This window comes from Lissotriton vulgaris, chromosome 1_2, assembly GCF_964263255.1.
Source record: "Lissotriton vulgaris chromosome 1_2, aLisVul1.2, whole genome shotgun sequence".
NCBI classification, from domain to species: domain Eukaryota; kingdom Metazoa; phylum Chordata; class Amphibia; order Caudata; family Salamandridae; genus Lissotriton; species Lissotriton vulgaris.
Genome location: NC_141686.1, coordinates 128,690,320 through 128,717,746, shown reverse-complemented (window position 1 = coordinate 128,717,746; position 27,427 = coordinate 128,690,320). Strand labels below are relative to the sequence as shown.

The window sequence follows — 27,427 nt, the reverse complement described above, 5'->3', positions numbered from 1 at the left end:
AAAGAGTGCAGGACAGTCACTATCAGACTCTTAAGAGTATGGAAAGACGCAGACGAGAAAGGATGGCAACAAGTTCTGTTTAGGTTGGTTCTTTCTCTAAGGAAGTTGTGTAAAAGTGTGATGACACTACTCATCAAAAGGGGGGGACTGATAAAGTGTCATGTTATTCTGAAAATTGTAGGGGTGCATCATAATCACAGATAGTCAGCACCCACATATCTAAAGGAATGTATTAATGTGTAGTGATTAGAAATGTGATACTAAAACAGCATATATTAGTGAAACTAGAAATGTAACTACATCATTTATGAAGATCAATGTAGTGTTTTATCGAAAATGTATTTTAGATGATGCATAATGAATGAATTCACGTATAAAGCGATGCATTAGGGGTAAACGTGCACCATATTAAAGTCCGTGCATGTAGTTTTGCTTATTCATGTATGCATAGTAATGAAATCAATGCTTATAAGGTGATCTTAGAGAATTATATTTAAATGTGTAATGGCCTAGCTGATTTTCTGCGCTTTGCAATGAGAGGCCTGTTTGAGATTTCTTACATTAGCTGAATATTGCAGGCCCGAAATGTATTTTTCTTGGGAAGACTCTCAGTCGAAGGTAGTCAGCAGATTTTACGTGTGTGCAAGGTTGCTTCACTCACATGCTTCTCATTGCAGGTGCAAGGACACATCTCGCTAGACAGAATAACCCTTTTGTTTTAGGAGTTAGGATGGTAGGAGAAGCCGCCATGGGAGTGTTTAAGAATGCAGATATGATACTTTCAGCGGAGAAGGTGCCTGGGACCCAAGAACACATCAACGATTTTTGGTTGAAGTCAGAGTTTCAATGGAAAAGTACAGGAAAGAAGACCTGCACGAAGGGGCATGTAAAGGGCGTGTTCTACTGTTTGTGATTTTGTATAAGGACAGCGTCCCGGAGGGTGGAGGAGAAGAGGATTAGAGGGGAATCTAGAATGAGTATCTTAGAATGGGCTCTGTGGCTTTGGCTACTTACCTATGCAAAGTGAGTGTACTTCTGAGGAAGTCCTCACTACTGACACCTTTTTCTCTCTTGTCTGGAGATAATGCTAAGTAGGGATGTCACTTTGGCGACAGTGTAGGGACAGATTAATTGCTTTCCTTTTCTAGGTTAATGAATACTAAAATAGAGATTGGAACAGTCATCGCATGCCTGATGCTTTTAGAACTGACTATTCTCCTTATTTTGAGTTTGAGGAGACTCCTGCGTAGGATTATGTTTGTATTAGTGCCCTTTTATTTTCTCAACCTCGTGCTGAGGTGTTTGTGTGTTCAGTTATTTTTGGCTTTGTAGTAAATCCCTTAACATATGATTTCAGAGTCAGTGATCCTTTAGAGTTACAAGATTGATTTGATTGATTATGTGGTCAATCTGAGTGTTTCCCCTTTACACTTTTTAGCAGATAATAAAAATCCAGTCAACGGGGAATTCTTATAAATTGGTAAGATAAGATAAGAATCCGGCATTATCACTGGATCAACAAGAACCTCACCCGCAAACACCAGAACATCCAGACTAGTTCTCAGCCTACTGCGCCTCTGCCACATCACCCAACAACTGCAGAAACTACAATGGCTCCCCATCGAGAAGAAATTCACCTTCAAGCTCCTCGCCCATGCCCACAAAACCCTCCACAACACCGGACCCGCCTACATGACCCATCGCCTATCGTTCTACGCACCCCAAACGTCCCTCCGCTCAGCCCAGCTTTCCCTTGAGACGGTGCAGTGCTTCAAGAAGACCAGAACAGGAGGTTGCGTGTTCTCCTACCTCGCAGCCAAGGCATAGAACACCCTCCCCTTCCACATCCGACAGACACCTACTCTCTCCAAGTTCTTGAAGGACTTTAAGACCTGGCTCTTCGACGAATCATCGTGAACTTCCAGGAGGCCCTTTTGGGTGAGTATTTGCGCTTTTGATTGATTGATTGATTGATTGATTGATTGATTGAGGGAAGAAAAAGGATCCAGAGAAGGAACAAATAAGAGAATAGAGTTGAGTGGATGGTGATGAAGTTAAAATATAGAGGACAAGAGAGAGGCGGCCAAGTGTGGCATTAGAGGAGGAATTGCGAGTGACAGGAAAGGAAGAAACTGAGGTTATAAGGTAGGTTGCAAGGGAGAGGAGGAGCAGTGGAACAAAGAAGAGTGTGACTAAAACGAGAGATGGTAATACGAGGTTAAGGAAGTGGGGGGACAAAAGGGGAATAACAGCAGAGAGAGTAAGAATGACAAGAGAAGGATCAAGGGAGAGAAGGAATAGGACGCAAGAGAGTGGATATAGTGGGAGTGGGAAAAGAGGAAGGAATAGAGAGCACAAGGGAGAGAAAGAAAAGGGAGCAAGAGAGAGGAGAGGAAAGAGTAGGAGTGACAAGTAGAATAAATACAGGGGTCAAAGGCCAATGTGCAGGATTGTGTGGGACTCAGTGGTACACTTGCAATCACACTGAATGGACTCCCACAAACCCACAGAGAGGCAGCAAATACTGAAACAAACGGATTCCTGAACTGAGCGCTTTTGGTTCACAATTTGACTGAACATGCTTTTTGTTCAATGAACAATGCACACAATGATATTCTAACTGGAATGGAAACTTGCTGCAAGACCCAAGGGCTCTATGTTTGAACTATCTTTTGTTTGTGACTGAAATAGGCACTGTGTTGTACATCTAAAACCCAGCAAAGTACATTTGCATTTATTTTCGTTCTGATTTGTATAAGAAGCCTCTGGTGGGATCTGACCCCCTGCCTATGTTGACAGTGTTACTTAGCAACTATTGATCCGGCGGTCATGGACCTATAAATAATACTGTGTGGGTGCACTTGATCAGAGATGGGGGCAATTATAGCATCTGATGTACTGTTGAGAAGTGTGCATATATTTATGAATAGTTTAAAATTAGATGTGCATGTGAAGGTCTTTACCTTAAAAGGTATGTGTTCGGTGCTTCTTGCACAGTTATGTAATTCTAATTATGTGAACCATGCTCCTTAAAAACATTTACTTTATACAAATTGTTGTGGTTTTTAGATTAGAAATGCATTAAAAGAATTGACAGCCGCAGAACGTACACATTATGTTTCAAGCTTTGGTATATTTATTTGCTTTTTTGTGTAATGAAGTGTGTGCAGGAAGTTTTAATGAAACTTCACAACTTGATTATCACCAGCAGCTAAAAACTAATACAAATCTACAGTTTGAAAGTTTCTGCAGGGTAAGCAGATGTCTTAATATGTGATGATTTTTAAAATGACATGGATATTTTCAAAATTGCTAACACATTTTGTCACTAGATGATGGCCTTTTCTCATCTATGTCCGAGTATCGAGGAAGCATGAAAGAGTATGGAAGAGCCAGACACTTAAAGCTCAGGAGAGATGTGTTTGACTGGGACATACAAAAATTGGCTGATGTATATGTGGGGGCATCATGAAACCGACTCAAGAGACCTGTTTATAATGGGGGCATGGTTTATACCTGACACACCTAGAAAAAGAGATTAAGGAGCTTGAGCTTCGATTTTTCACTTTCCATGATGTTTCCATTCTGGACACTATCCATTTTTTTTTAAAAACGTAGTTTATTGATTTTCTTACACATAACATACATGGACAATAAGATCGCCCTCACCATCCCATACCCCGTTACGATACAACATGGTTGGTCATTAGTTTGTATTACCAGAGTCGCCATTCAAGTAAAGTTCCAAATTTTTCAACCCCAACAACCCCCAAACTACCCTTTGCCGCCCCCACCCTCCTCCCCAAAACCCTGTTACCAACGCCAGAAGTTGTGTCCAATCTCCCTATCGTGTATGCGTAGGATCGAGTGTTTGGTCGCCCGCCTGATGCCCTGTCATGCCCAAGGTCAAGTCCCAGTCGGAGTGCTATACCTCAGTGTTGTTTGGCGCATCCTGATCTCTCAGCGCCTGCACTAGAGCCTCCCACGCTGCCGCTGCTTCTAACATTTTCTCATTGCTGAGCCTGCGCGCTTGCTGATACCTGAGCGTGCTTTCGCTACTAGCGCATTTAATAAACTCATTCCGCCATCTATGGGCGTTAGGGCCCGCCGCTGCTTTCCAGTGCTTTGTGATCTCACGTTTGGCCAGTATAAGCCCCATATCCACAAACTTACTCGTGATCTTATTCTTGGGTGTGTGAGGGATACAAGTAAGATCACGACTGCCATGTCGAAGTCAAGATTCCGTTCTGTGATTGCATTTAAAGTACGAACTATCTCACCCCAGTATGGGCGGACCTCCAGGCAGGACCATAACATGTGTGCCAGTTGGGCTCCCCCTGCCGCACACCGTGGGCACGCAGCTGCCTCCACTTTGAAGTATTTCCTAACCCTTGCTGGTGTTAGATATGCTCGATGAATAATATATAAGTGTATTAATTGGAGCCTTGCATTCCTCGTGTCCTTACAGGCTCTCCGCACTATTTGTGCTATTTGTGCCCAGGTCGTAGGCGGAATGGCCTTTCCCACATCTACCTCCCACTTCTCCCTCAGCATATCCAAGGGCAATAACGTTTCGGTGATCATTCTGGTGTACAGACACGTAACCGCTTTAAAAGTTCCTGCAGCCATCATAACATATTGGCAGGCCCGTGTTGTGCAGGTTCTATCAGCCCCTCCCGCCAGTGGGCCTGTAACGCTCTTAACACTGTTGCGTGTAGCAGGAAGTCCCCTCCTGGTATATCGAACCTTTCATGGAGCGTCCAAAAGGGCAAGAGGGCTTTGTCCTCAAAGAGGTCCCCTAGCATTTGAATACCTGCTTCCTCCCAGCCTAGCAAGTGCGACCAGTCGCCCCAATGTGGCAGCGCCGTCACCATCCCGAGAGGAATTTCAGGTGCATAGGGGTGTCTCACACCCGCTCTGCGTTGAGATCGGTTCCAGCACAACCTCATGGTGTTCTCCTCTAATGTCAGGTCTCTAAGATTCAGTTTCTGCTGTAACGCAATAAATGAAAGGACATGGCGTGGGGTACCCCCGTCCCTGGCATGTTGCGGTCCCCTAAATCCTCTCGCTACCTCCTGTGTAAATATCTGTAGTTGGGCCTCCAGATAATAAAGCTCAAAGTCTGGTACCGCTAGCCCTCCCTCGGCCTTAGGTCTCACGAGCGTCGTCTGTGCTATTCTACAACGACGCGTGCCCCAAAGAAAGGACACTACGAGTGATCTCAGCTGCTTAAATATGTGGTTAGGGATCCAAACTGGCAGCGTTCTAAAATAATATAAGAATCGGGGAAGCGCTATCATCTTTAAAAGTGCTATGCGACCCGTTACTGACAGCGGGAGGGTGGAGGGTGGCCCAAAAAGTCATGCTACCCTTCAAAGCCCTTACACTACGTCCTATATTACCTTCCAATAGGTCTGCTGCTTCATGGTAAATGTGAACTCCTAGGTATTTTAGGCAAGTTGGCTCAATAACCGTTGCATATTGGGCTGCGTCTCCCCACGTCACACTGGAAATAAGCACGTCTTAGGCCAATTTACCCTCAGTATGAGCCCCGCCTGATCTTTATGAACCAGCTCAGTTATATGTTGCACCAGTCGGGCTGCTAAAAGGCTACTCAATATTTTATAATCAGTAGTTAACATCGACAGTGGTCTATAAGAGGCTGCATTACTGCCCTCCCTCCCTGGTTTCAGTAGCGGTATCACCAGCGCTTCGCGCATCGATTGTGGCAACCGGCCCAACTCCCTTGCTTCTCTGTAGACTTCTTGGAGTCTGGGTGCTAACAAGTCGGCATAAGACGGGCGGAGCTTGCCAGCGCCAATGTAAGACGCGTGTGTGCAGAGCTCCGCGCTAACACCCACATTATCCTGTTCAATATCCGAAAACAACGGCCACCGTCGGACTTACGAGGTGGGGACCTGTTTTGGGGTCACTGCTGCAGCGACCGGCGAAGCCGCCGGCGAAATCGAAGGAGGGCCCACGGAGCTCCGGCAGCGTGACGACGCCCGCGAACCAGGCCTGAGGCGGCGGACTTGCCTGCATACCCAGCCGACGTGCGTGCCTGTGCGTGCGGTCACAGGGGGAGCGGAGACCTGGTGACCCCCGTGGGGGCCCGCCGGAGTGTGGCGCCTGGCTAGTACTGCGGTGGGGCTCCCTGCGACATCGCACTGAGTGGCCCCGTTTTGGAGACCCTGCAGGCCCACAAGCAATGGCCTCGGTGGCAGTTTCGCGCGCATTGCGCTTGGGCCCACGACTTAGCTGGGAGGCACTTGACGGCCCGCTGGGCCCCCCGAAGGTGAGCTGCGCCGCATCTGCTCCAGAAATGCTCGGCGCCTGGACCCCCCCCCCGGGACACCCTCTGAGGCATAATCTCCTTCCTTGCTCGGCTGCTGAACGAACTGCCAGCGGTGCTGCTGCCTCTGGGTTGCTGGGGACGCCGGGGCCAAGGTAGCGTCCGGACACTGGTGCAGGCCTCCCCGCAGTGCAACATACCACTGGCTGTGATCGGGTGGCCTAGGAGTCTGCGTCTCTTTGCCTTCGGCCAGGTGACTCGCAACAGGGAACCGGGGAGGACTGCCTGGGTGATTGGGTTGAGGCACCGGGTACTGTGAGACAAGTTGGGGACCCTGATGTACATTGGACAGCACCTCCCTGCATTTTGGTGACGCGGATTGCAGCGCTGCTGACGCCATACCTTGTTGTGACTGTGGATCTGCGTTGAGGTTCTTGGCCCTGGACTGTGTTGTTAACACCGGATGTGGGCCTGCGCCATCGCCTGGGGGTACGTGGCTGCGCTGCTCACTGATTGGGAATCCCACGCTGCGGCGATCCCTGGGGTTGGCGCCTGCAAGCTCCGGAGGACATAGCGTTACAAGACCTGTGAGTAAACGCAGGACTGGGCCACCTGGACTTCCCTGCGCACTATGGGCAAGAACGATAGAACCCAGACCAAACTGGCGTTTGACCAGCGCAAAGCGAAGGCCCCGGAGGAGCAGGCACCAGACGTTTCCCCTAAGAACAGGGGCGCGGACAACACAATGTACACTGACATTAAAGAAATGCTTGTGTCCATGGAGAAAGGATTGCAGGAAAGCATGTCGTCCATTGGCACGAAAATTGACGCTCTCACTTATCGAATGGACCGCAAGCAATTTTCCAGACTCCTTCAGGTCATTCAGGACAAGTTGGAGGACTTAGAAGCCAGATCGAGGCGGTCCAACATCCATATTACGGGGGTTGCGGAGACGACCCAGACAGGCAAGATGGAGCTCTTCGTGGAGAAACTTCTGGTCTCCCTCCTGGGCGATGACGTTTTCTCCCCGATGTTTATAGTGGAAAGGGCCCACCACACTCTTGGGCCGCGGCCTGGAGCTACCCCATGGCCGATAATTGCCAAACTCCTCAATTACAGGGACCGCGACACTGCTCTACTTGTGGCTAGAGACAAGGGGAGACTCCAGTACGAGGGTATGGAAGTTTCCCTGTATCCGGATTTCACGACAAAGGTGCAGGAGGAAAGGCGGCACTTCGCTCCGTATAAAAAGCAGTTGCGAGAGCTAGGCCTAGACTACGCGATGTTATACCCGGCGAGGCTGCGGGTCAACAGACATGGGCACTCGCACTTTTTTATGGACCCCAAGGAGCTGCAAAAGTCGCTGAAGGAGTGGTCTAAAGAGCAGAGGAACAGCCCCAACCGACAGACTGAAGAGCACGAGGACAGCAGCCGTCTGGACGAACAAGAATAGCACACCACGTGCTCCTGGCCTTGGGGAGTGTATGATCGTTCCAGACTCAATGTGGTGTCGAGATGGTGGCACTACTGCTTCGAGGCAGGGCCTTGGTGACAAGCTGGTTGGCTGCCTTGCGATTGCTGTGACCGGCGATTGGACTACGCCAGGCGCTGGGTGAGATCAATCCAATTTATATGTGCTTGACCACAGCTGCGTGGAGCTCGGGACAAAGCTCGTGATTATGTACTGTCGATTGCACCGCTGTGCACCGTTACAGTTCTTTGTTGTATTAGGGTACGCTGTGGACGAGACTGAAGGGGGGGGAGTTTTGGTCCTACTGGTCACTATATCCTTTTGATCCTTGAATAGTCCTTCCGTTGTTACACTCTGACTTGGGTGTTGGTGGCGGGAGCCATGTTTGCACTAGTTATCCCTGATGCACTGTTTGGTTCCACTAATGGTGACCTCTGCCCTAGTGCTTCTGGCTCTAATTGTTCTTATGGGCAGAATGTTGGGGACTGGGTGTAACGACACCATAAGTTGGATGTCGTTGGGTGGGATTGGGTACTGCCAGGCCAGGTTGGGGGAGGTCGGCTGTGGGTGGGGGGGGGGACAATGTTGGGGATTGCAATTGCTATTTTGATTGTGGGGTTTCGAAATCAATGCCATGCAATGTGTTGTCTGATGTTAAGCTTAAGGAGAATGTAGCGCTTGGTGATACAGCTGTCTGCACCCTATTGTTATCACTGCTAGGATGACTAATGCTAATGATGGGCTTGCTCCGCGCAATTTGCAGGAACTGAAAATGCTAACGTGGAATGTGAGAGGGCTCAATGATCACCGTAAGTTACGTAAGGTACTCAGTTACTTACACAGACACCGTGTTGACCTCGCCCTTCTGCAGGAAACCCACCAACCACTCACAAGCAGGATGCTACAGGCCAGGGGGTTGGGGGGACACAGTGTAGCTGCGGGGTTCACGACACACTCCAGGGGGGTACTCACTTGGGTCAACCCTGCCTCTCAGTTAAAACTAGTACCACTGGTGTCGGTCCCGGAGGGTCGATTCGTCATTACTAGGTGTGTGGGCAGGGGACACGATTTGGTAGTGGTCAATGTTTACGGGCCGAACTATGATAATCCTGTCTTCTACACATCACTAGCGGCGCTCTGCAGAACACATGTTTCCTCTAGAATGCTGTGGGGTGGGGACTTCAATTTTGTATTTGACCCAGACCTGGACAGGTCTGCGGGGCCTGTCCGGAGGCCAGTGGCCTCAGCCTTGCACATGGTGGCGGAGATGCTTAAACTGGACCTGGTGGACGTATGGAGAAGTAAGCACCCCACGAAAGGTGGTTTCACTCACTACTCTGCCTTCCACAATATTCACACTAGAATAGATTACTGGCTAGGTTCTCAGGCCCTACTAGATAGTATTAGCAGCTGTGTGGTGCTGCCCCGCACCCTCTCTGATCACTCCCCTGTATTGCTCCACCTAGTGCTCCCAAAGAAAACAATTCCCCCCTTTACCTGGAGGTTTCCTCCCTACTCCCTCCTGGACGATGCGTTTCGGGGTGAACTGGCGGAAGATATTGATACGTTTTTTGAAACAAACCTGGGGTCCGTTGACAGTTTCCAGACGGTGTGGGAGGCCTTCAAGGTCTACATTAGGGGTATGGCAATGTCCAAACACTCGAGTGTGCTTAAATCTATAAGGCGGGACTTGAAACAACTTGAAACTCGGCTGTCCGTTTTGGAGAGGCGCCTGCAGAATGGCTCCGATACCTCTGCTGAGACTCAAATCAAACTCCTACTGACTGAATACCATGACCTGGCCGACAGGGAAGTACAACACATGGGCAAATACGCTACGGCGCGTACTTACGGGGAGGGGGGGGCGACCGGGTGCACTGCTGGCTAGAATGATGTGTAGTACCAGGAGGCATTTATCAAACAGAGGGAGAGTGATCAATGGATCAACGGACACTAATTATCACTTGAGCAAGTGAAAGGTCCAGTCACAGCATGTGCCCGTATCAGGTACTAGTAGTTCAACCAAAAAGGGGGGGTGCTGCACTGTTCCTCAAAGGAGGGAAAGATTAGGAAAAGCTGACGTGACCGAAGGTGTGGGTAGTACACCTTTGGGCATCCATTTTGTTGGATGTATTTGCCTCACACACCCAAAAGGGTGTCATGCTTCATCATTGGCGGTTGCTCCTCGTCGGGGGGGCGGTGCAATCCCCAACGGGCTCACCTCGAGGAGGGGCTCTTTAGCGGAGATCTTTTTTATCCAACAGCCCTATGGTGAAGTGGGGGTGTGTGGGCAGAGTAGCAGGAAGGCTCAGTGTAGTGATTAAAATGCAGCAGGGGATGCCGGAAACAACTTTATTCTGGGGGTCCCCCTACTACAATTAAAACCAGTGAAGAAGGGCAGCTCGCTAGGGGTAACCACGTTAGGTAGAGTAATCCTAGAGAGGCCTTAGAAAACAATGGGTCAACATGTTTCTCGCACTTAGGTTAATCACCTGCGATTCATCAGGACCTTTTAAAAGTGAAAAAAAAAAAAAAAAAAAAAAGGAAAAGAACTCATCAACATGCCAGTGTCATGTATGTGGTGTAGGTGTATATTACCTTAGTGGAAAGTCCTATGCCTAAAGGTCAAGGTCTAAGAGCCACAGAAATGCTCGGCGGGTCAGTTCTACGAGGTTAAGCCTTCAGGTGTGGCTTAATCAGCCCGTGACCGCGTGGATGCACCTACCCATCTCCGCCGAGTTCGGATAGTACCAGGAGGCCCCTGGTGGTGGACGAACTACTCACGCCAGAGGGTTAGGTAATTACTGACGAAGAGGAGATCCTCCAAACGTTTAGGCAGTACTATGCAGAACTGTATAATTCCAGATAACTGCAGGTGGAGGAAGAGATTGACGACTACCTAGAGCATATTGCCATGCCGTTTTTGCCAGATTCGGACTGGGAATTCTTGATGTCTCCAATACAGGAGGATGAGATTCTGGAGGCGCTGACGAGCATGCGATCTGGTAGTGCCCCGGGAGCGGACGGTTTGACGGTAGGCTTTTATAAGTCGTTCAAGGACAAATTGGTCCCGCACCTGATCACCCTATTTGATGATATATGCGGGGAAGGTAGTATGCCCCAGTCCATGAGGGAAGCCCTACTAATCACCATTTTAAAACCTGGGAAACCTCCGGAGTCATGCAGCTCCTACAGGCCGCTATCCCTGATAAATGTTGACACTAAAATATTTGCTAAAGTTCTGGCCACGCGATTGGCTCTCCTGGTACCGGACTTGGTAGCGCCCGAACAGGCCGGCTTTGTCCCCAACAGGAACCTGACATATAATCTCCGAACGGTACTGGGGACGATGCAGCACGTGCGTCAGGAAAACACAGCCCTAACGGTTTTCCTGGACATGGAAAAGGCCTTCTACTCAGTGGAATGGCCTTTCATGCTCAGAGTCCTTAAGAGGCTAGGGTTAGGGGAGCCGTTCTTGCAGATGCTGGGAGCCTTGTACTACCGGCCCACAGCGAGGCTGAAGATGGGGGATAGGGTTATGGACCCGTTTGACATAAGCAGAGGTACTAGACAGGGATGTCCTCTTTCGCCCCTTCTGTATGCGCTAGTGGCGGAACCGCTGGCTTACGCAATCAGGGAATACCACAGCTTAGAAGGTATCAGTTTCCCAACGTATAAAATTGGCATATCAACGTATGCTGATGATACCCTCCTCTATGTTCGCGACCCGGAAACGAACCTTACTGCCGTTCTGCGGGAGGTTGTGCGGTTTGGCGCCCTCTCGGGGCTCAGAGTGAATTGGGACAAATCAATCGCTTTCCCACTGACCCCTGCGACTCAGCCCTTTGAAATGGAATACCCCCTGAAATGGACCACCGACTCAGTTAGATACCTAGGCATACACCTTCACACTGATCCGGATATTCTAATCAGGGAAAACTATGGAGTAGCGTACGCAAAACTGGTTGAGGATGTGGACGCATGGTGTAAGCTCCCGCTGTCCCTAATGGGCAGAATAGCCATCATGAAAATGGTGGTACTGCCTAGGTTCCTATTCCTCTTCAACAACATACCGGTGGTACTGTCAAAGGTGTTCTTTAAACAGCTGACGCAGGTGCTGATCAGGCTGGCATGGGGGGTAAACAGTCTAGAGTTAAGTGGGCGACACTACTGCTCCCTTATGAAATGGGGGGTCTGGGAGCCCCCGACATGGAAAGATACTACCGCATTGCGCAGGCAGCCCATTTACACTCTTGGATTCATGGGGACCCGCGCATACCACATGTGACATTGGAACGCTTGTTTGCGGAGCCTCTTCCCCTTCCGGCCACCGTCTGTCTACCGGTAGATCGAGCTATTGGTCAGCTAGACTCACTTAAATCTACCAACCATGCGTGGCACACGTTGACTCGGGCGCGAGACTGTAGTTTACTGTACTCGCCTCAGATGCAGATAGACTGGGCACTCTGTCTGGGCCCGCTAAGGGAAAAAGGGGTAACGGAGGCACTGCGTGCACTGGGACTCACTAAAATGGGAGACCTGTTTGTCGAGGGGGTTACCGGGACCTGGGAGCAGCTCTCTGCCACGCAACCGGAGGCTACGCTTCTACAGCGCTTCCAGTTCCACAGGGTACGGAGCGCGTTAAAGGACTTGTTGGGCCCTGAGATGGCGGAGCCACCAGAGGTCCCTGAACTCACATATGTGATTGACTCCACGTCATCCCGCAAACTAGCCTCCACCCTAAACAAACTGGGGGTTGCGCATCAGCAGCCCCAGCACTCAAAAGCTAGGGAGGAATGGCAAAGAGATCTGCAGCTTCAAATTGATGATGACATGTGGCGCTACTGCTGCTCCAGCACAAGAAGACTCTCCCTTAATGGACGGCATAGGCTAGTGCACTTTAAGTTTTTACAACGGGTATACTATACCCCGGAGAGGCTGCACCGGTATGGGCTTAGGCAGACGGCGGAGTGTGAGAGGTGTCACGCGCATGTCGCAGATTTTATCCACGTGGCATGGTACTGTCCGGGAATTCGGAAATTCTGGGTGGAGGTTTTCTCAGAACTCAGTACGATTTTGAGCTCAGAGCTGACTGTTAGACAGGACCTGGCGCTTCTAGGCTTTTCAAAGCCACTTTCGTTATCCCAGCGACGACTCGTAGATATGGCCCTACTGATAGCCAGAAGAGTGGTAGCCATATGCTGGATGCGGGGCCCGCTTCCCACCAAGAAGAGATGGGCTGGCGACTTACTTTACTGTTGCACGCAGTCCGAACACTACAGCGAGCTACTTCCGCCCAGGAGCAGGCCCAAAAATTTCTGGGGTTTATATCAGGCATACATACAACAAAGCGAGGTGGAAAACCCGGATAGTGTCGGGGCACTGGATCCCCCGGAATCCCCAGAGGGACAGGAGGAACAGTAGACGTGGGGTCTTGGGTGGGGCAAGGGTAACCCGGTGATAACTCATGCAGCGCTGCTCCCAGTTAGCATAGGACCCGGATTAGGGTCACCACAGTAGTGTTCCGTAGGTAGCTAGTTATGTACTAACAGGTAGCACATCTTGGGCACATCACTAGACACATGGTTGCTGGCACTTGCGGGAGGGCGAGGGTTGGTTGGGGTAGTTAGTTTATTGCTATTTTATACTCACAAGATTTCGGATACACACGAAGATAAGACCACTGATGTGCGACTCGCAGGCACTGCCAATTCATGTGTATGTTGGAAGCGACATGAGAACTTAACCACACACAGAGCTAACCATACTCCTGCAATGTTATGACTAACCGCTATTGACTTTGTATATCTGTTGTACTGTACGCCGCCGGGCCTCCGGGATGCCGGCTAAACGGCTGTGTCCAACATATTTATACTATGTCGCTCAACAATGCTGCTTTGACCGGTTGTGCGAGAAACTTTGAGTTATGTACTGCGTACTATGCTATATAAAGAATAAAGGTCTTTAAACAAAAAAAACAAAAAAAACAAGTCGGCATATTTCGCATAAGATTCTACGGGCAGTCCGTCTAACCCTGGAGTTTTGTTTCGGGCCATGCGCTTAATAGCGCTACGTATTTCCCCTAGTTCTATGTCTTCCGCCTGCTCCTGATCCAGTGTTGGCAGTTGCAAACCCTCGAGGAATATGTCTACAGCCGGGTCTCCCGCCTCTAATCTACTCTTATATAGAGCTTCATAATATTGTGTGAAGCACTGCAGTATCTCGTGCTTAAATGGGGAGCTTTGTTTCATGGGATTAGCCAACCATGGCAGCAATGTGCCTGCTTTGTCACCCTCAGCATGGGCCCTCACAGTGTATGCTTTATGGTCAAAACTGCGTAAGCGCTCCACCTCCGTCGCCACCGCCTCTCACGCCTCGGTGACCCTCTCCTGAAGCTCCGGGCGACCAGGCCTCAGAAGCTCCACCTCCCGCAGTTCAGTATCGGCCTTGTTCAGATAATTCAAGAGCGTCTTTCGCACTCCTGCATATTTGCCTATGCAGAGCCCCCTGATAACCACCTTAAAAGCATCCCATTCTGTCGCCCTTGTCTCAGCTGTTTCCGCATTTTCCACAAAATAGTGAGAGATTCCTTCTTCCAGTGAAGCCTGGAAAATCGGGTCTTCTAACGTTTCGGGGTGTAGCCTCCAGGTAGGGACTCACGAGACACTGGGCATCCATTGTAGCGTAAGCAACAAGGGGTTATGATCAAAAACTATTCTAGTCAGGTATTCAGAGCTTAGCACAGTCGGCAGCACTCCTGGGGAGCACAGGGTCACGTCCAGTCTCACATGGAGGTCATGCATGCCCGAAAAGTAGGAGTAATCACGGCTATGCGGGTGCTGTACTCGCCAGGCATTGATCAATCCCCAACGCGTCTGCCAGTCTAGTCTCCCCTTAGCTAGCCGATGTATTGGCGAACCATTCAGAGGCGGGTGTGAACTATCTAATGCAACGTCAGCGATAGAATTGAAATCGCCGCCCAACAGCAGAAGGCCCGCAAGAAAGTGCGCCAGGGATCCAGATATCTTTGACAGGAAACTCAATTGTTCGATGTTGGGTGCATAGACACTACATAGAGAAACCTCTTTGCCTCTAAGCCTTCCCTCAATAGCCACAAACCTACCCTCAGGGTCAATCAACTGTTTAGTCATCTGAAAAGGGACCCCCGCCCTGATCCATATCATCGCTCCCCTGGCATACGCGGAATACGTGGTGTTATATACTTGCCCTCGCCATCTGCGCTGCAGGGCTATCCCTTCAGCCTTTGTTAGGTGTGTTTCTTTGAGCAGTGATATATGGACCCCTCTCCTAACCAAATAGGCGTGCACCCTGTGCCGTCTCGTCATGGTGTGTAGACCTCTCACATTCCAGGTTATGCATCGCAGTTTATCAAAATCACCCATTCTTCCTCCAGTCCCTGCGCATGTGTCTCATCCGTTCCCCATGCAACTTCCGTACAGTGGCGTCAATAACAATCCCTCCCAACCCACATCCCCAACACCCCTTGGATCCCTACCTCCCCAGAACAGGACCTAGCAACCAACTTCTAGTTCCCATCCAAACTATCGCAACAAACAATATGCCTCTAGGCCCAACAGTAGGCACTGTGGGCACGCCTTAAGGGCAATGAGAGGGGGCCAGCAGCCGATCGGCGGCCTGCTACTTCGGTAGTCCTATAGCCCATGAGCCCTAAAAGGCAGTTTCCCTCCCCATTTGTTCCTCCCCCCTCTCCGTCAGCCACATCATCAGCAACCTTCCCCCACACCATATGGCTAGGAGTCCAGCACATACGCAAGTACTTAGCTAGTCAGTAGGCCGGTCACAGTTAACAGCCGTCAAGTATACCCTGTGCCATCTCAGGCGTGACCTTTGGCAACTGGACGCTGCCCGTTTCAGAGTGTTCTGATGCAGAGTTGGCTTCGTCTTCCTCCGATTCCGTTCCCCCCCGATGGGTCTACCAGTGCTGCCGACAGTGTGGACACCGCCGTTACAGCTCCCAATTGTTCCACAGCTGTCTGTGAGGGGGAGGGTCTTCTCAGGCCCCGCCGTCTGCTTAGGAGTCGCCTCGATTGACGTTGTGGTAATCTCTCTGCAGGCATCCGCAGCTCACCCCCGCCGCCGCCCCTTCCAGCTCTGTAGGTTTCCAGCCAAATGCAGGCATCCTCAGTAGTGTCGAAAACTATGTCTTACTGTCAACGATGACCCTCAGCCTCGCTGGGAAAAGGAGCGAATATTGCAGCCCTTCTGTGCGCAGCTCCCTCTTGACAGCCAGAAAGGAGGTCCGGCGGCGCTGGGTGTCGTACGTGTAGTCGGGGAAAATATTGACCCTACTATTCTCCACCTGGTATGGGCCATTCTTTCGTGCGTTCTGCAGGACCAAGTCCCGGTCCTGGAAATGCAACAGGCGGGCCACCACCGGTCTGGGGGGGTGGCCCTGTGGGGGTGGACGGGCCGGCACCCTGTGGCCGTGCTCCAAAGTATAGAAGGCAGAGAAGTCCTCCGACACCACCACAGTCTTGAGCCAGGACTCAAGATAGCGTACCATGTCCGCTCCTTCAACTTTCTCCAGCAAACCTACTACGCGGATGTTGTTCCTTCGATTGCAGCCTTCTGCATCCTCTGCTCTCTTTTCCAGGGCCTCCACTCGTTCTCGCACATTATCTAATGTGGCCTTCAGTGACTGCTGCGTTGGTTCGATAACCTGGAGCGAGCTCTCCACGTCCTTGACTCTATCCGCCAGATTTCCATGGTCCGCCCTTAGCAATCCCAGTCGTGTGGCCACTTGTGCTATGTCCTGTTGGAGCGCCGCTCGGTAGTCCGAGATTGCTAGTAGGATTTTATCCAATTGTTGCTGAAGATGTGGATCTCGCGCCTGTCCCGTCTCTCCTTGCTCCTCCTTCTCAGGCATCTCTTCGTCAGGTGGTGGCTGGGTCCCACCTTTTGCTCCTTTTGGTTTACCCATCTCTGAGCAGCCTGTCGGCAGTATGGGTTCCCGTCCTCTGTGCAGTGGGTGCCGCGGGGGCGTGCATCCGGCAGTCGCTCCACTTGCTCCCCCTCACAGAGCGTCGTATATTCGCCCCCAGCTAAGTTAGTCGTGAGTGTTCAGCCCCTATCTCCGGGTATAGTTCAGGCTCAGGTCAGCTCACCCCGCGGCAGCCCTCCCGTTCCAAGGCAGCAGGTCCCCAGGACCCCCGCCGTCAGCTGGCGGATCCACGTGAAGTAGAGGGCAGATCGGTCTCCCTGGTTCCAGATTCGGGAAGTCGTCGTCCCTATTCACACCCCAGGGCAGCTCTCCGCTGTAGGGGTAGTTCCAGTCTCTCCGCGTAAGGGGCGAGATAGATGCCGGGGGTTCTTCCCAGCCTCCTCCTATACACCGCACAGACGTCGAACCCCCATTCGCCACCCCTCGCCACTGATTCTGGGCATCGGCGCCAGTCTGAGCGCTCCAGCAAATAGTCGCCTCTTCCTCGCCCCACGGGGCGGAAGTTGTCCACCTGGCGTGTCTACTGGGTCGCCGAGGCCACTCGCGCAGCCTCCAGTCGCCTCGATGCCAGGCTGCTCTTCTCCACAATAGCGCTCCAACCCTCCTCAGAGGCCACAGGTCCGAGACCACCGTCACGCCGGGGAGGCCCCAATCAACCTACTCCTCAAGCTGCTGTTCACCCGCGAGAGTGCTCGCGCCATGCTAGGGAACCCAACCTTCTGCATGTCCTTCTGGCACAGTCCGCTCCGCCACTGAATCCCTCGACCCCAGCTCGCTCATGGCGAGGGGAGGAGGGGAGGGAGGGGGTCACTGCCAAGGAAGCTCTTGGGGCTGGTGTTTAGTTATAAGTCTTGATGGTGACACCCAATATCCACTCCGCCAATCTCGCCATAAGTGCACAATGTTCTACGCACAAGATCTCACCCTCGTGCTCATTAGGGTGGGTTCCTGGCTTTTGTATCAGCAGTGTGGATGTGGGAACATTGCAGCGTTGCCCCCAGGTCCAGTACTCAAGATTCACTGTGGGGTCTCCCCTCAAGCGCCGCTGTTGGACTCGCTGCGCTCCCAGGAGGGCCTCCACAGACGCCCACTCCGCTCCGCGGATTTCCGCTCTCCCGGTGCAGTAGGGGTGTGCACGCCGAGGCTCTCCGGGCTCTGTCGCCGCATCCTCGCAAGGCAGCTCAGCTGTGCGTCTCCCCCGCTTCACCTGTCACTCCCAGTCCGGGAGCCACTGCAGCCGATCCTCACTGGCCCAGCGCCCGGCACGGGCTCTCCGCGGTCGCGACCGCTCCACCTTCTGTGACCCAGCTCAGGTCCCCATTGCAAGCTCCGCACCCAGCACGATGATGCCCTACCCGCCGGTCAAGGTCTGTCGCTGCCCAATTCACCGGTCCAGTCCACCCCTCGAGACGCTCCTGCAGGAGAGCTGTATCTCCGCTGCCCGCTCAGTCCTCTGCAGCCGATCAGCGCTGGGGGAATCCTCTTCTAGTTCGCGGCCGCCATTTTGCGTGGCGTGCTGCGGCTCCCCGGCCCGTCGCCGATCAGCTCCTTGTGTCCCATTGGAGCCGCGCGGGACTCGATCCAGCAGCCCAGGTGCGGGAGAGTCCTCACTCGTTCCCCTTGGGAGAGTGGGGAGCTTCGGGTGCGGGGTAAACAGGATAATTGACGGCTCAGGCACGGAGCCCTTCAGTTAAGCAGCGTCCATTGTCGGCCGCTAGCCACGCCCCGTCCTCTGGCCACTATTCATCGTAAACTATCAGAATTTGAGGAGGCTGCAAATCGGGGGACTCACTACCTGGGGAGAGACTCACGAGCCAGGCAGTATGGCGACGGCGACAGACCAAGGAAGTTTCTCGCCCTTCTGCTCCACAAGCCCGATCCAGTGATTATATCACTGAGATACAGAATGATCACTTACAGACACACATGGACACAGAGGCCGTACAGACTGCCATGGTTGCCTTCTTTCCATCCAAGACACTCAATCTGGAATCTGGAGCTACCTGGAAGCAGTTACGACACACCAACTGCAACTCTGCAAACGTGGTCTATCTGATTGAATGTCCATGCGGCCTACGCTATGTGGGTATGACAACACGCAAGATCAGGACTAGAATAGTAGAGCACTGCAGCACAATCCGGTGTACATTATCCACTCAACGTATGATGCATTGAACCCTTAAGACACTGCGTGCCTAGCACCGCACCCTGTTCCCCATCCAAAGAGGGCAGATTACATTCTCAGTCCCAGTCACCCAGATCGGATGATATGCATGATAGACATGCTACAATGCCAAACGATCTGCCTCCAGAAACATTTCTCTCAATGGTTTTATTTCCTTATGCTTTTTCTCAGTAGCTCCCTTCATGTAGGGTTTTGCTACACACAAATGCCCCGACCAGGCGAAATACGCTGAGCGGCCCTGAAAAATGGCCATGCCCATCTTCAGAATAGTTTACTCCGTTTCCATGATGACCAGGCGCTTTCGCCCCACGTCATCTTACACGTCATCTTACACGTCATCTTACACGGCCGCATTCACCACAAGGGCTCCTGATAGTCTGTTGTCTATGTCCTTCTCCCCCTCCCCTCTCGATCACAGAAACCAGTGGGAGTTGAGCACACCTGCCATACCGGCCAATCATGGGGCATATTTAAGGATGCGACAGACATGGCCGTCCTACCGACGAAGACCCGTAGCAGCCGCTTAGGTTTTCACATGGGTGCAGAGCTGACATGTAGTAAGTGGGCCACCAAGATCGCTCTTCTTCTACCATCACCCAGGTAAGCTCTTCTCTTCCAGTGCTTCACTACGGCCACCATGCCGCCTGTTTTTTCCTTTCTTTTTTCAGAATTAACCTTCAGCCTGAAACCCCTGCCTAGATCTCATGAGGCGTTTTCTGCTAATCACAAATGTAAGAATAATAGTCCAGTTACCCGCCTAGATGCACAGTTATTTTCCAAATCATATAATTAATGGTTCACAGTAGGTGCTTAAATGGTGGTCAATGCGTTTCGAACCCTCTAATGATTCTCAAAAGACTGATGATTGTATCACACAGTAGGTTTCCGTAGTTTTCACCTGCAATTTGGGACACGATCTGGTTCACCAGTGATACTGGGCGAGGCATCTTTTGCAGAGGAATTCCATTACGGAACAATTTGGTGGAAAATTACTCTATTCCGGCCGCGGCATGGCTTGGAGGTCTCAATAACTCCACGATTCAACATTCAGCAGACTCGAGTTATTGAGACCTCCAGGCCATTGCGCGGCCGGAATAGAGTCATTTTCCACCAAATTGTTCCATCATGCAATTCTTCTGCTATAGATGCAGTGCCCAGTCATTGGTGAACAAGATCGTGTCCCAAATTTCTGGTGAAAACTACTGAAACCTGCTGTGTGATACAATCATCAGTCTTTTGAGAAACAGACACCAGTTCCTTGTCCTGAGGAGAACTCTGATAACCCCTTCCGTGCTCATGACGAGCTAAGCCCGTCATGAGGCACAGTGCTCGTGTGCTCATGGCGAGCTGAGCTCGTCATGACCACAACAGTTTATATTGACCCTTAGCACAGAAGAAGAATAACTCAAGCAGCGATGGTGATAAGGAAACTTTAGAGGGTTTGAAAAGCGTTGACCACCACTTGAGCACCTACTGTGTACCATTAATTACATGAATTGGCAAATAACTGTGTAATCCAGGGCATTATTATTATTATTATTATTATTAAATTATCCAATGTCAAATGTTTAAATCATATCCTGCTTGTTAGAATTACGTTTGTTGCAGTGGTGCCTTATCCATTAATCATGAGAGCAATGTAATGAATGTCTAGATTGTATTAAAAACGTAATTGATAATAATTTTCAGCTCTCGTCTGGATTTGTAAATAATGTGAATTGTTTATTTGTTGTGTCTTGTGAGTCATTATTTGTTTCGCAGTAACAGTGTCATTTGTGGGTTGTTTTAATTGTGTTTATGTCTTTTGCATTGTCTAGATTTATGTAGATATACTTTGTGTGTGATGTTCTGTAAATTGCAAAAAATGTTCGTATTATATTTATATATAGTACTAAAATCAAGAAATATATGGTAACCATTGTTATTGAATAAAGCAGTCACAAATGAAGCAAAATTGCAAAGGATTTGTCACTTTTGCAAAGTTGGCATTTTCTTGTCCTAAACATTTCGTGCCTGTACACTGACACTGGGTCGCATGATTAGATGCAGCTCGAAGTTGGTCTTTATGTACTGCTTCCAGATAGTGATGCAAAGGGAAGATAGGTGTATTCACATCAATTACTAGAAGTTTGCAAGCAAAAACTTTGCAACTTCACATATGCCCAAGCACCATAATGGTTACTAGTCTCCTTACTCTAGCATCAGTACAGTCCTCTAGTTGAAATGTCATTACCACTGTACTCTTGCTCAACCATGGCACCTTAAATTAGTTTAGCAGCTGTCTTTTTCTATCTTAGGTTCTCTGCCGTCTCCTACCAAGGATTTTGACTCTTCCTTTTTCCCACATTTTTGCTAGCTGCAGTTTAGTATTCACTTTTCCTGTTTCATATCTCTGCAGTCCAACTCTACTTCCATTATTACCACTATAGCTGGTCTATACCATTCAGGATATCTTCACTTTCTTCCCCCAGAGCAGCTTTCTCTTTTCATTCTCAGTATCTCTACAGTCCCTTTGACTTTTAGTTTAGCAGCCTCTTCCCATTTTCAGTATATCTGGAGACTGATACATCAATTTAGCAGTGGCTTCATTTGTGCTCACTGTGCTACCAGACTCAATTTTTACATCACTAGCGACCCCTAAGTAGGTTGAAACTGGTCTGGGATTGCTGGTCTTCCCGTCTGAAGGGTAACTGGCCTGGCAATTCAGGCTAGAATATTCCTACTGGTGCAGGAATAAGACTGAACCACACATAGCAGGTCTCTGTCTAGAGTGGCATACAGGGGGGAAAAGGATGGTCTGGTATGCGGCCCCATGGGATTAACAGTGGCTGACATGAATCCAGGCTACTTTCCATCACCTTATGTATACTAAAGGGAGAAGCTTTTACCTACCACACTTGCATATCCCAAAGGCTCTGCCTGAGCACTCTCACAAAGGGTTTATCACTAGTCTTTAGTGACCCCAGACAAGCTGATCCCAGGATAGGTAGAAAGACAATGCCTGACACCTCAGGGGGGTTGAAATCTATAGACGTCAAAGTGGGTACCAGGTATAAACATTGGACCCTTAGACTCAACTCTTCAGTATACTTCTGCACCTGTGGAATCTGCTAGGAAGGGCTGCTATGTTGCTAAATGGACTGCTACTCTGCTGGACTGGTGCCCATAAGGACTGCTGCCCTGCAGTACTAACCTGCTGCTCTGCTGCCCTTTTGTCTGGGAGAGAAGGGCTAAACTTGCATCTTTAAAACCCAGGACCCTAGAGTGAAAGCAAAATTTAGTTGCCTGGTCTCCTCATCAGACGCCTAAAGGAGAGAACAGGGTTACAACAACCTTGAACCCAGCACCGGGACTCTGTCATCTGTGAGTCCAACCCTCCCAAGTGGTGTCACCTCAGTCCTGGACCCTTGGAAGTAGGTCTGAAGGGGCTCTGCCAGCCCATCTGTAGATTCAGCATAATCGACGCATCTTCTCAGCAGCACATCACCTTTATTGCTCGAGGCATCACCCTCCGAACGAACATATCACCTCTGCTGCGCATACTTCCCACAAGCAAGGACTTCACATTGTCTATCCCAGCTTATTGGAACCACCTCTACGCGATGCATCTCCACACGAGGACATTGGTTTGCCTAACGCAGCTCATTGGACCTCCCACTGTGCGACACATCTCCACACAAGAAAATTGCATCCCACTTTGCAGCTCCCTGGAAACGCCGCTGCGGAACACATTTCCTCACCCAGATCTCGTAGCTTCCCTGAGCCGCTGCTGTGAGACACATTCTCAATGCAGCACTCAGCATCTCTTCACAACACCAGGACTAAGGCACTCTGTTCAGCGGGCCGAAGTGGGTCCCTGTAGCCGGCTTGTGCTCCATTGCGGTTGGCCTGAACTTGTGACTTTGTGCTGGTCCAGTGCCACCAGATGACCACAGTTGGCGCTTTGTGCTTTTTGGCGCAATTTTTACCGAAATCTTGAAACTTGCATATATCCAGTTCTACTGATTGGATTTTTGTCATTTTGGTCTTGATTTATTTATTAAAACGTATTATTTTTCTCATTTAGTGTGGTGTTTTTTCATTATTACTGTTTGAAGTGATGTAATCATACTTTATATATTTTCTCAAAGTTAAGCCTGACCGCTCTGTGCCAAGCTACCAGAGGGTTGAGCACAGGTTCGTTTGGGCTTTGCTTGTGACTTCACCCTGACAAGCATTGTGGGTGCTGCTCGATTTGGGTTGCATCGCACTCAATGAGTAATTCAATTTCTTACACCCACAAACTGGAAATGCTTAACAATGAGTGCAAGTATTTCCTTGTGAGTGTTAGCTGACATTTTAAAAGGTACATGACGTCAACGTTATCATAGTTTTCCTTGCAACTTGGAAACTGGATGAATGCAGCAATTTTTTCTCCACTTAAGCGGTGCACAAATGTATTTTGAAAACTTCACACACTAATGGGAAAATGTAATATTCACATCAATTGCTAGAAGTTTGCAAGCAAAAACTTTGCAACTTCACATATGCCCAAGCACCATAATGGTTACTAGTCTCTTTACTCTAGCATCAGTACAGTCCTCTAGTTGAAATGTCGTTACCACTGTACTCTTGCTCAACAATGGCACCTTAAATTAGTTTAGCAGCTGTCTTTTTCTATCTTAGGTTCTCTGCCGTCTCCTACCAAGGATTTTAACTCTTCCTTTTTCCCACATTTTTGCTTGCCGCAGATTAGAATTCACTTTTCCTGTTTCATATCTCTGCAGTCCAACTCTACTTCCATTATTATCACCATAGCTGGTCTATACCATTCAGGATATCTTCACTTTCTTCCCCCAGAGCAGCTTTCTCTTTTCATTCTCAGTATCTCTACAGTCCCTTTGACTTTTAGTTTAGCAGCCTCTTCCCATTTTCAGTATATCTGGAGACTGATCCATCAATTTAGCAGTGTCTTCATTTGTGCTCACTGTGCTAAAAGACTCAAGCTTTACATCACTAGCGACCCCTAAATAGGTTGAAACTGGACTGGGATTGCTGGTCTTCCCGTCTGAAGGGTAACTGGCCTGACAATTCAGGCTAGAATGTTCCTACTAGTGCAGGAATAAGACTGAACCACACATAGCAGGTCTCTGTCTAGAGTGGCATTCAGGGGGAAAAAGGGTTGGGAATGCATCTCCATGTGATTAACAGTGGCTGACATGAATCCAAGCTACTTTCCATCACCTTATGTATGCTAAAACTACACCTCTATGAAAAGACTTTGGTGATGATGTAGGTGTCATCTACCGTCTGGGATAAAAATAACTCAAAAGGGCTCCAACACTTTTGTACATTTTGTCCTACTCTGTGTACAACCTAACTCCCCAACAGAGAAACTCACTGAGTCGCCTGAATATATTTTCCACTTTGCTGTAAATCATGTTAATGTATTGTTCCTAGGAGAGCTTAATATCTGGCTTGAACCCCCTTCTGGGGCTACTGAAACCTGTGTGGTCAATCTCCCTATCCTGGTAGTGGATCTTCATGACTACCTCCACATGCATTGAACAAGACACCTATTTGACTCCATTGTTGCCTCTGGCTACAGATGCTCCTGTACCACTTACTGGTCAGATCACTTTTACGGTAGCAGAAAAAAACTCTTAATACCAATCTCCTTCTAATGCTTTCTTTCCCTCTCCCAATTTAATGATGTTTTGCCTCTTGTTTCATATACACTTTGCTCTCTTCAGTCAGGCTCCAGAAAGTGTTTAACTAAGCCTGCTGATAATGTGCTTTTCTTGCAATCTTGACTAATTGCAACTAACTGCTCTTAGACTAGAAATGGCAAGGAGAAGAGACTACTTAAGTGTAAACTCTTGCCACAAATGTAGCAATTGAATCCTATTATAGCACTCTGATCCAGTGGCAAAACATAGGCCACTGCAGCCCCCACGTTGCAGGGGGACCCAAGCTCCAGGGGACCCTGAGAGCTCCTGATTGAATCTGGAGGGGGGGCCCTCGACGTACCCTGCAGGAGGCGCCCCAAGTTTCTTTAAGCCACTGCTCTGATCTCTTGGTCAGACAGCATCTCTAAAGAACATTTCAGATTGATCTTAGATTCTATCAACCCACAAATATTATAGACACTTCCCCAAGCTACCCAAGAAATGTGTGATGCCCTGTATTTGTTATTTTGGACAAAGGAGACAATTATTTGGTCGGAAGTTCAGGATGAAACCATGCGTTTCGTGAGGGGCTCCCTCTGTCTCAGGAACCCCCCTTTACTTACTGAGTTACTTGAAACTTTTTGCCCAGTAACACCAATAGACGTCATTGACATTCTGCCTTAGATCTGCAACTCTGCACATCATGTGAATAGACTCAAAGACACACAGAAAGTAAGTCCAGGAGACAGAATCTTCTCAGACTCCCAAGCCTACCTTGGGACTCAATACCTTTATTAACTAAGGTTCAACATCCCTCCACCCTCCCACCCCCCTCATGGTATATAGGAAAGATCTAAATCATTATAGTTTTAACATTCCTCCTTTTCTAGCTGGAGACAGTCAGGTTTGTTTCCACAGAACCATGAAGTGTCTGTGAGTGTATTTTTTTTAAAAAGTTTTTTTTTATTGATTTTGAAAGTTTAATAGAGCGAGAACAAGATCCTTACGGATATCAGAGCGCTTTACACATAAATGGAATAAAAAGACAAAGGAGTAATAAATAAAACAACTCATTTTGTGCCAAGATGAGGAAATGTTTTTTTTTTTTTTTTTTTTTTTTTTTTTTTTAGTTTTCTGTACTCCTACAGTCGGTACAGGATGATTCCAAACCATGATATCAGTTTTGGATGCATTGACTTCGTATCCGGATATAGCCCCGAATTCTTCCGCTATAGATATATATGGTTAAACAATCGAAACAAGGTTAAGTAGCAACGGTGCATGGGTGGTCTGGTTGTACATAGTGATGGGAGGAAAAACAATGAGTTAAGAGATTTCTTTATTCTATATTCAGGTGAATTTAGCTAAGAGGAACGATTTTACTTCTTGTTTGAAGGATGCCATGGATGAGATAAGTCTGATTTCTGGGGGGAGGGCATTCCAGATCTTGGGTGCCATCCCTGAGAAGGAGCGTTTATAAGTTTTTTTCTTGTGGAATCTTTGAGGTTTCAAGAGAAGATTTTCTGCGCTTCTTGTGGCTCTTGAGCCACCCGAGATTGTCAGTTTCTGAGCGAGGTAACTGGGTGAGTTGTGGTGTATAGCCTTGTGTGTCATGCATGCAATTTTCAGGTGTATTCTAGCTTCGTATGGCAGCCAGTTCAAGGATTTTAAATCGGGAGAGATGTGTGAGTGTTTTTTGAGCCCGTGATTAGCCGCGCTGCAGCAAGTGTTTTATAACTTAAAATAATTTAAACACAGAATGCCATCCAACATCAGCGGATCATAACACCACCAAGATCCAACCTTACATGGTTAGAACTAGTAAAAGAATTATGTTCCAGTAGTTGGTGACACACAGCAGAAAAATACAATACCTGTGACCCTCAATAGGTCAGTGGGAATCAATCTTACATCAGGGACACATATTCGCTGAGATTGGCTTAGCCAGGGGGTCGCAGGGCAATGCCCCTATTGGGAACGAAAATACAGTAACAATCTGCTAAACACTTGATATCTGATCAGGGTAAGTTGGAAGCTCAGAAAACCTAAACACACTTTTAGAACATGCTATAAGGATAACTCGCCCTTCCCATGCCACCCTTGTAAATTGTGAATAACACTCCTCCCCAGCCCACCTCAGTCAAGAGTGGAGAACCCTGGATGGATCACTATCACAGTGCTTAGTTTTTACAAAGTGCCAAGAGGTGAAGCAATTAGTTAACATTGGGCTAAACAAATACACCGAAACATAACATATGATAATGTAACACAACATGTACTTACCGCCTGCTTACACCAGGAACAGCTTATAGCCACAATCTCTTTACTATGGAAGGTGAACTTCTGTTGGAACCCCTGCAGAGGAGAAAAAAGGAGTAGGACAATAGAGAGGAGATAGGGAAAAAATAAGAGATGGACAAGAAAGAGGTGAGAGGGAACATGTACAAGAGTAAAAGGAGGAGAAAGGAAGCATGGGAAAAAATAAAGCAGAAATGGAGAGGTGATAAGGGGAAGACAAGGGTGAAATGATAAGAATCAATCAAGAGGGAAGAAGAGAACAAGTACACAAAATGGATGACAAGGGAAAGTCACATAGGAGAGTGGCAATACATGGAAGACAAGAAAGACAGAATGAGGAAAAGGAGCCACAGAAAAGGCAACGAGGAAGATACAAAGAATAGAGAGTAGAGGGTAAAGGACATGGGAGAGAGGCCAATTAACAACAGAGTGATAAAAATGGACAAATGAGAAAAAAGGAAATGATAGATTAGAAAAATTGCGATGTGTGCGGAACATAAATAGTGAGGAGAGAGGTTCAGAAGGAGAAAGCAAATGAGAGATAGGATGA

The 27,427-nt window shown here is 48.8% G+C and overlaps 1 protein-coding gene across 2 annotated transcripts in view; it reads right to left on the bottom strand.

The window, feature by feature from the left end:
* Positions 1-27,427, bottom strand: part of DGKI (diacylglycerol kinase iota) — a 689,048-nt gene that overhangs the window by 481,925 nt on the left and 179,696 nt on the right. For both annotated transcript variants that reach the window (XM_086952973.1, XM_086952974.1), the window contains exon 7: positions 26,863-26,934. In XM_086952973.1, coding sequence (XP_086809099.1) covers positions 26,863-26,934 — 72 coding nt within the window. The remainder of the gene's footprint in view (positions 1-26,862; positions 26,935-27,427) is intronic.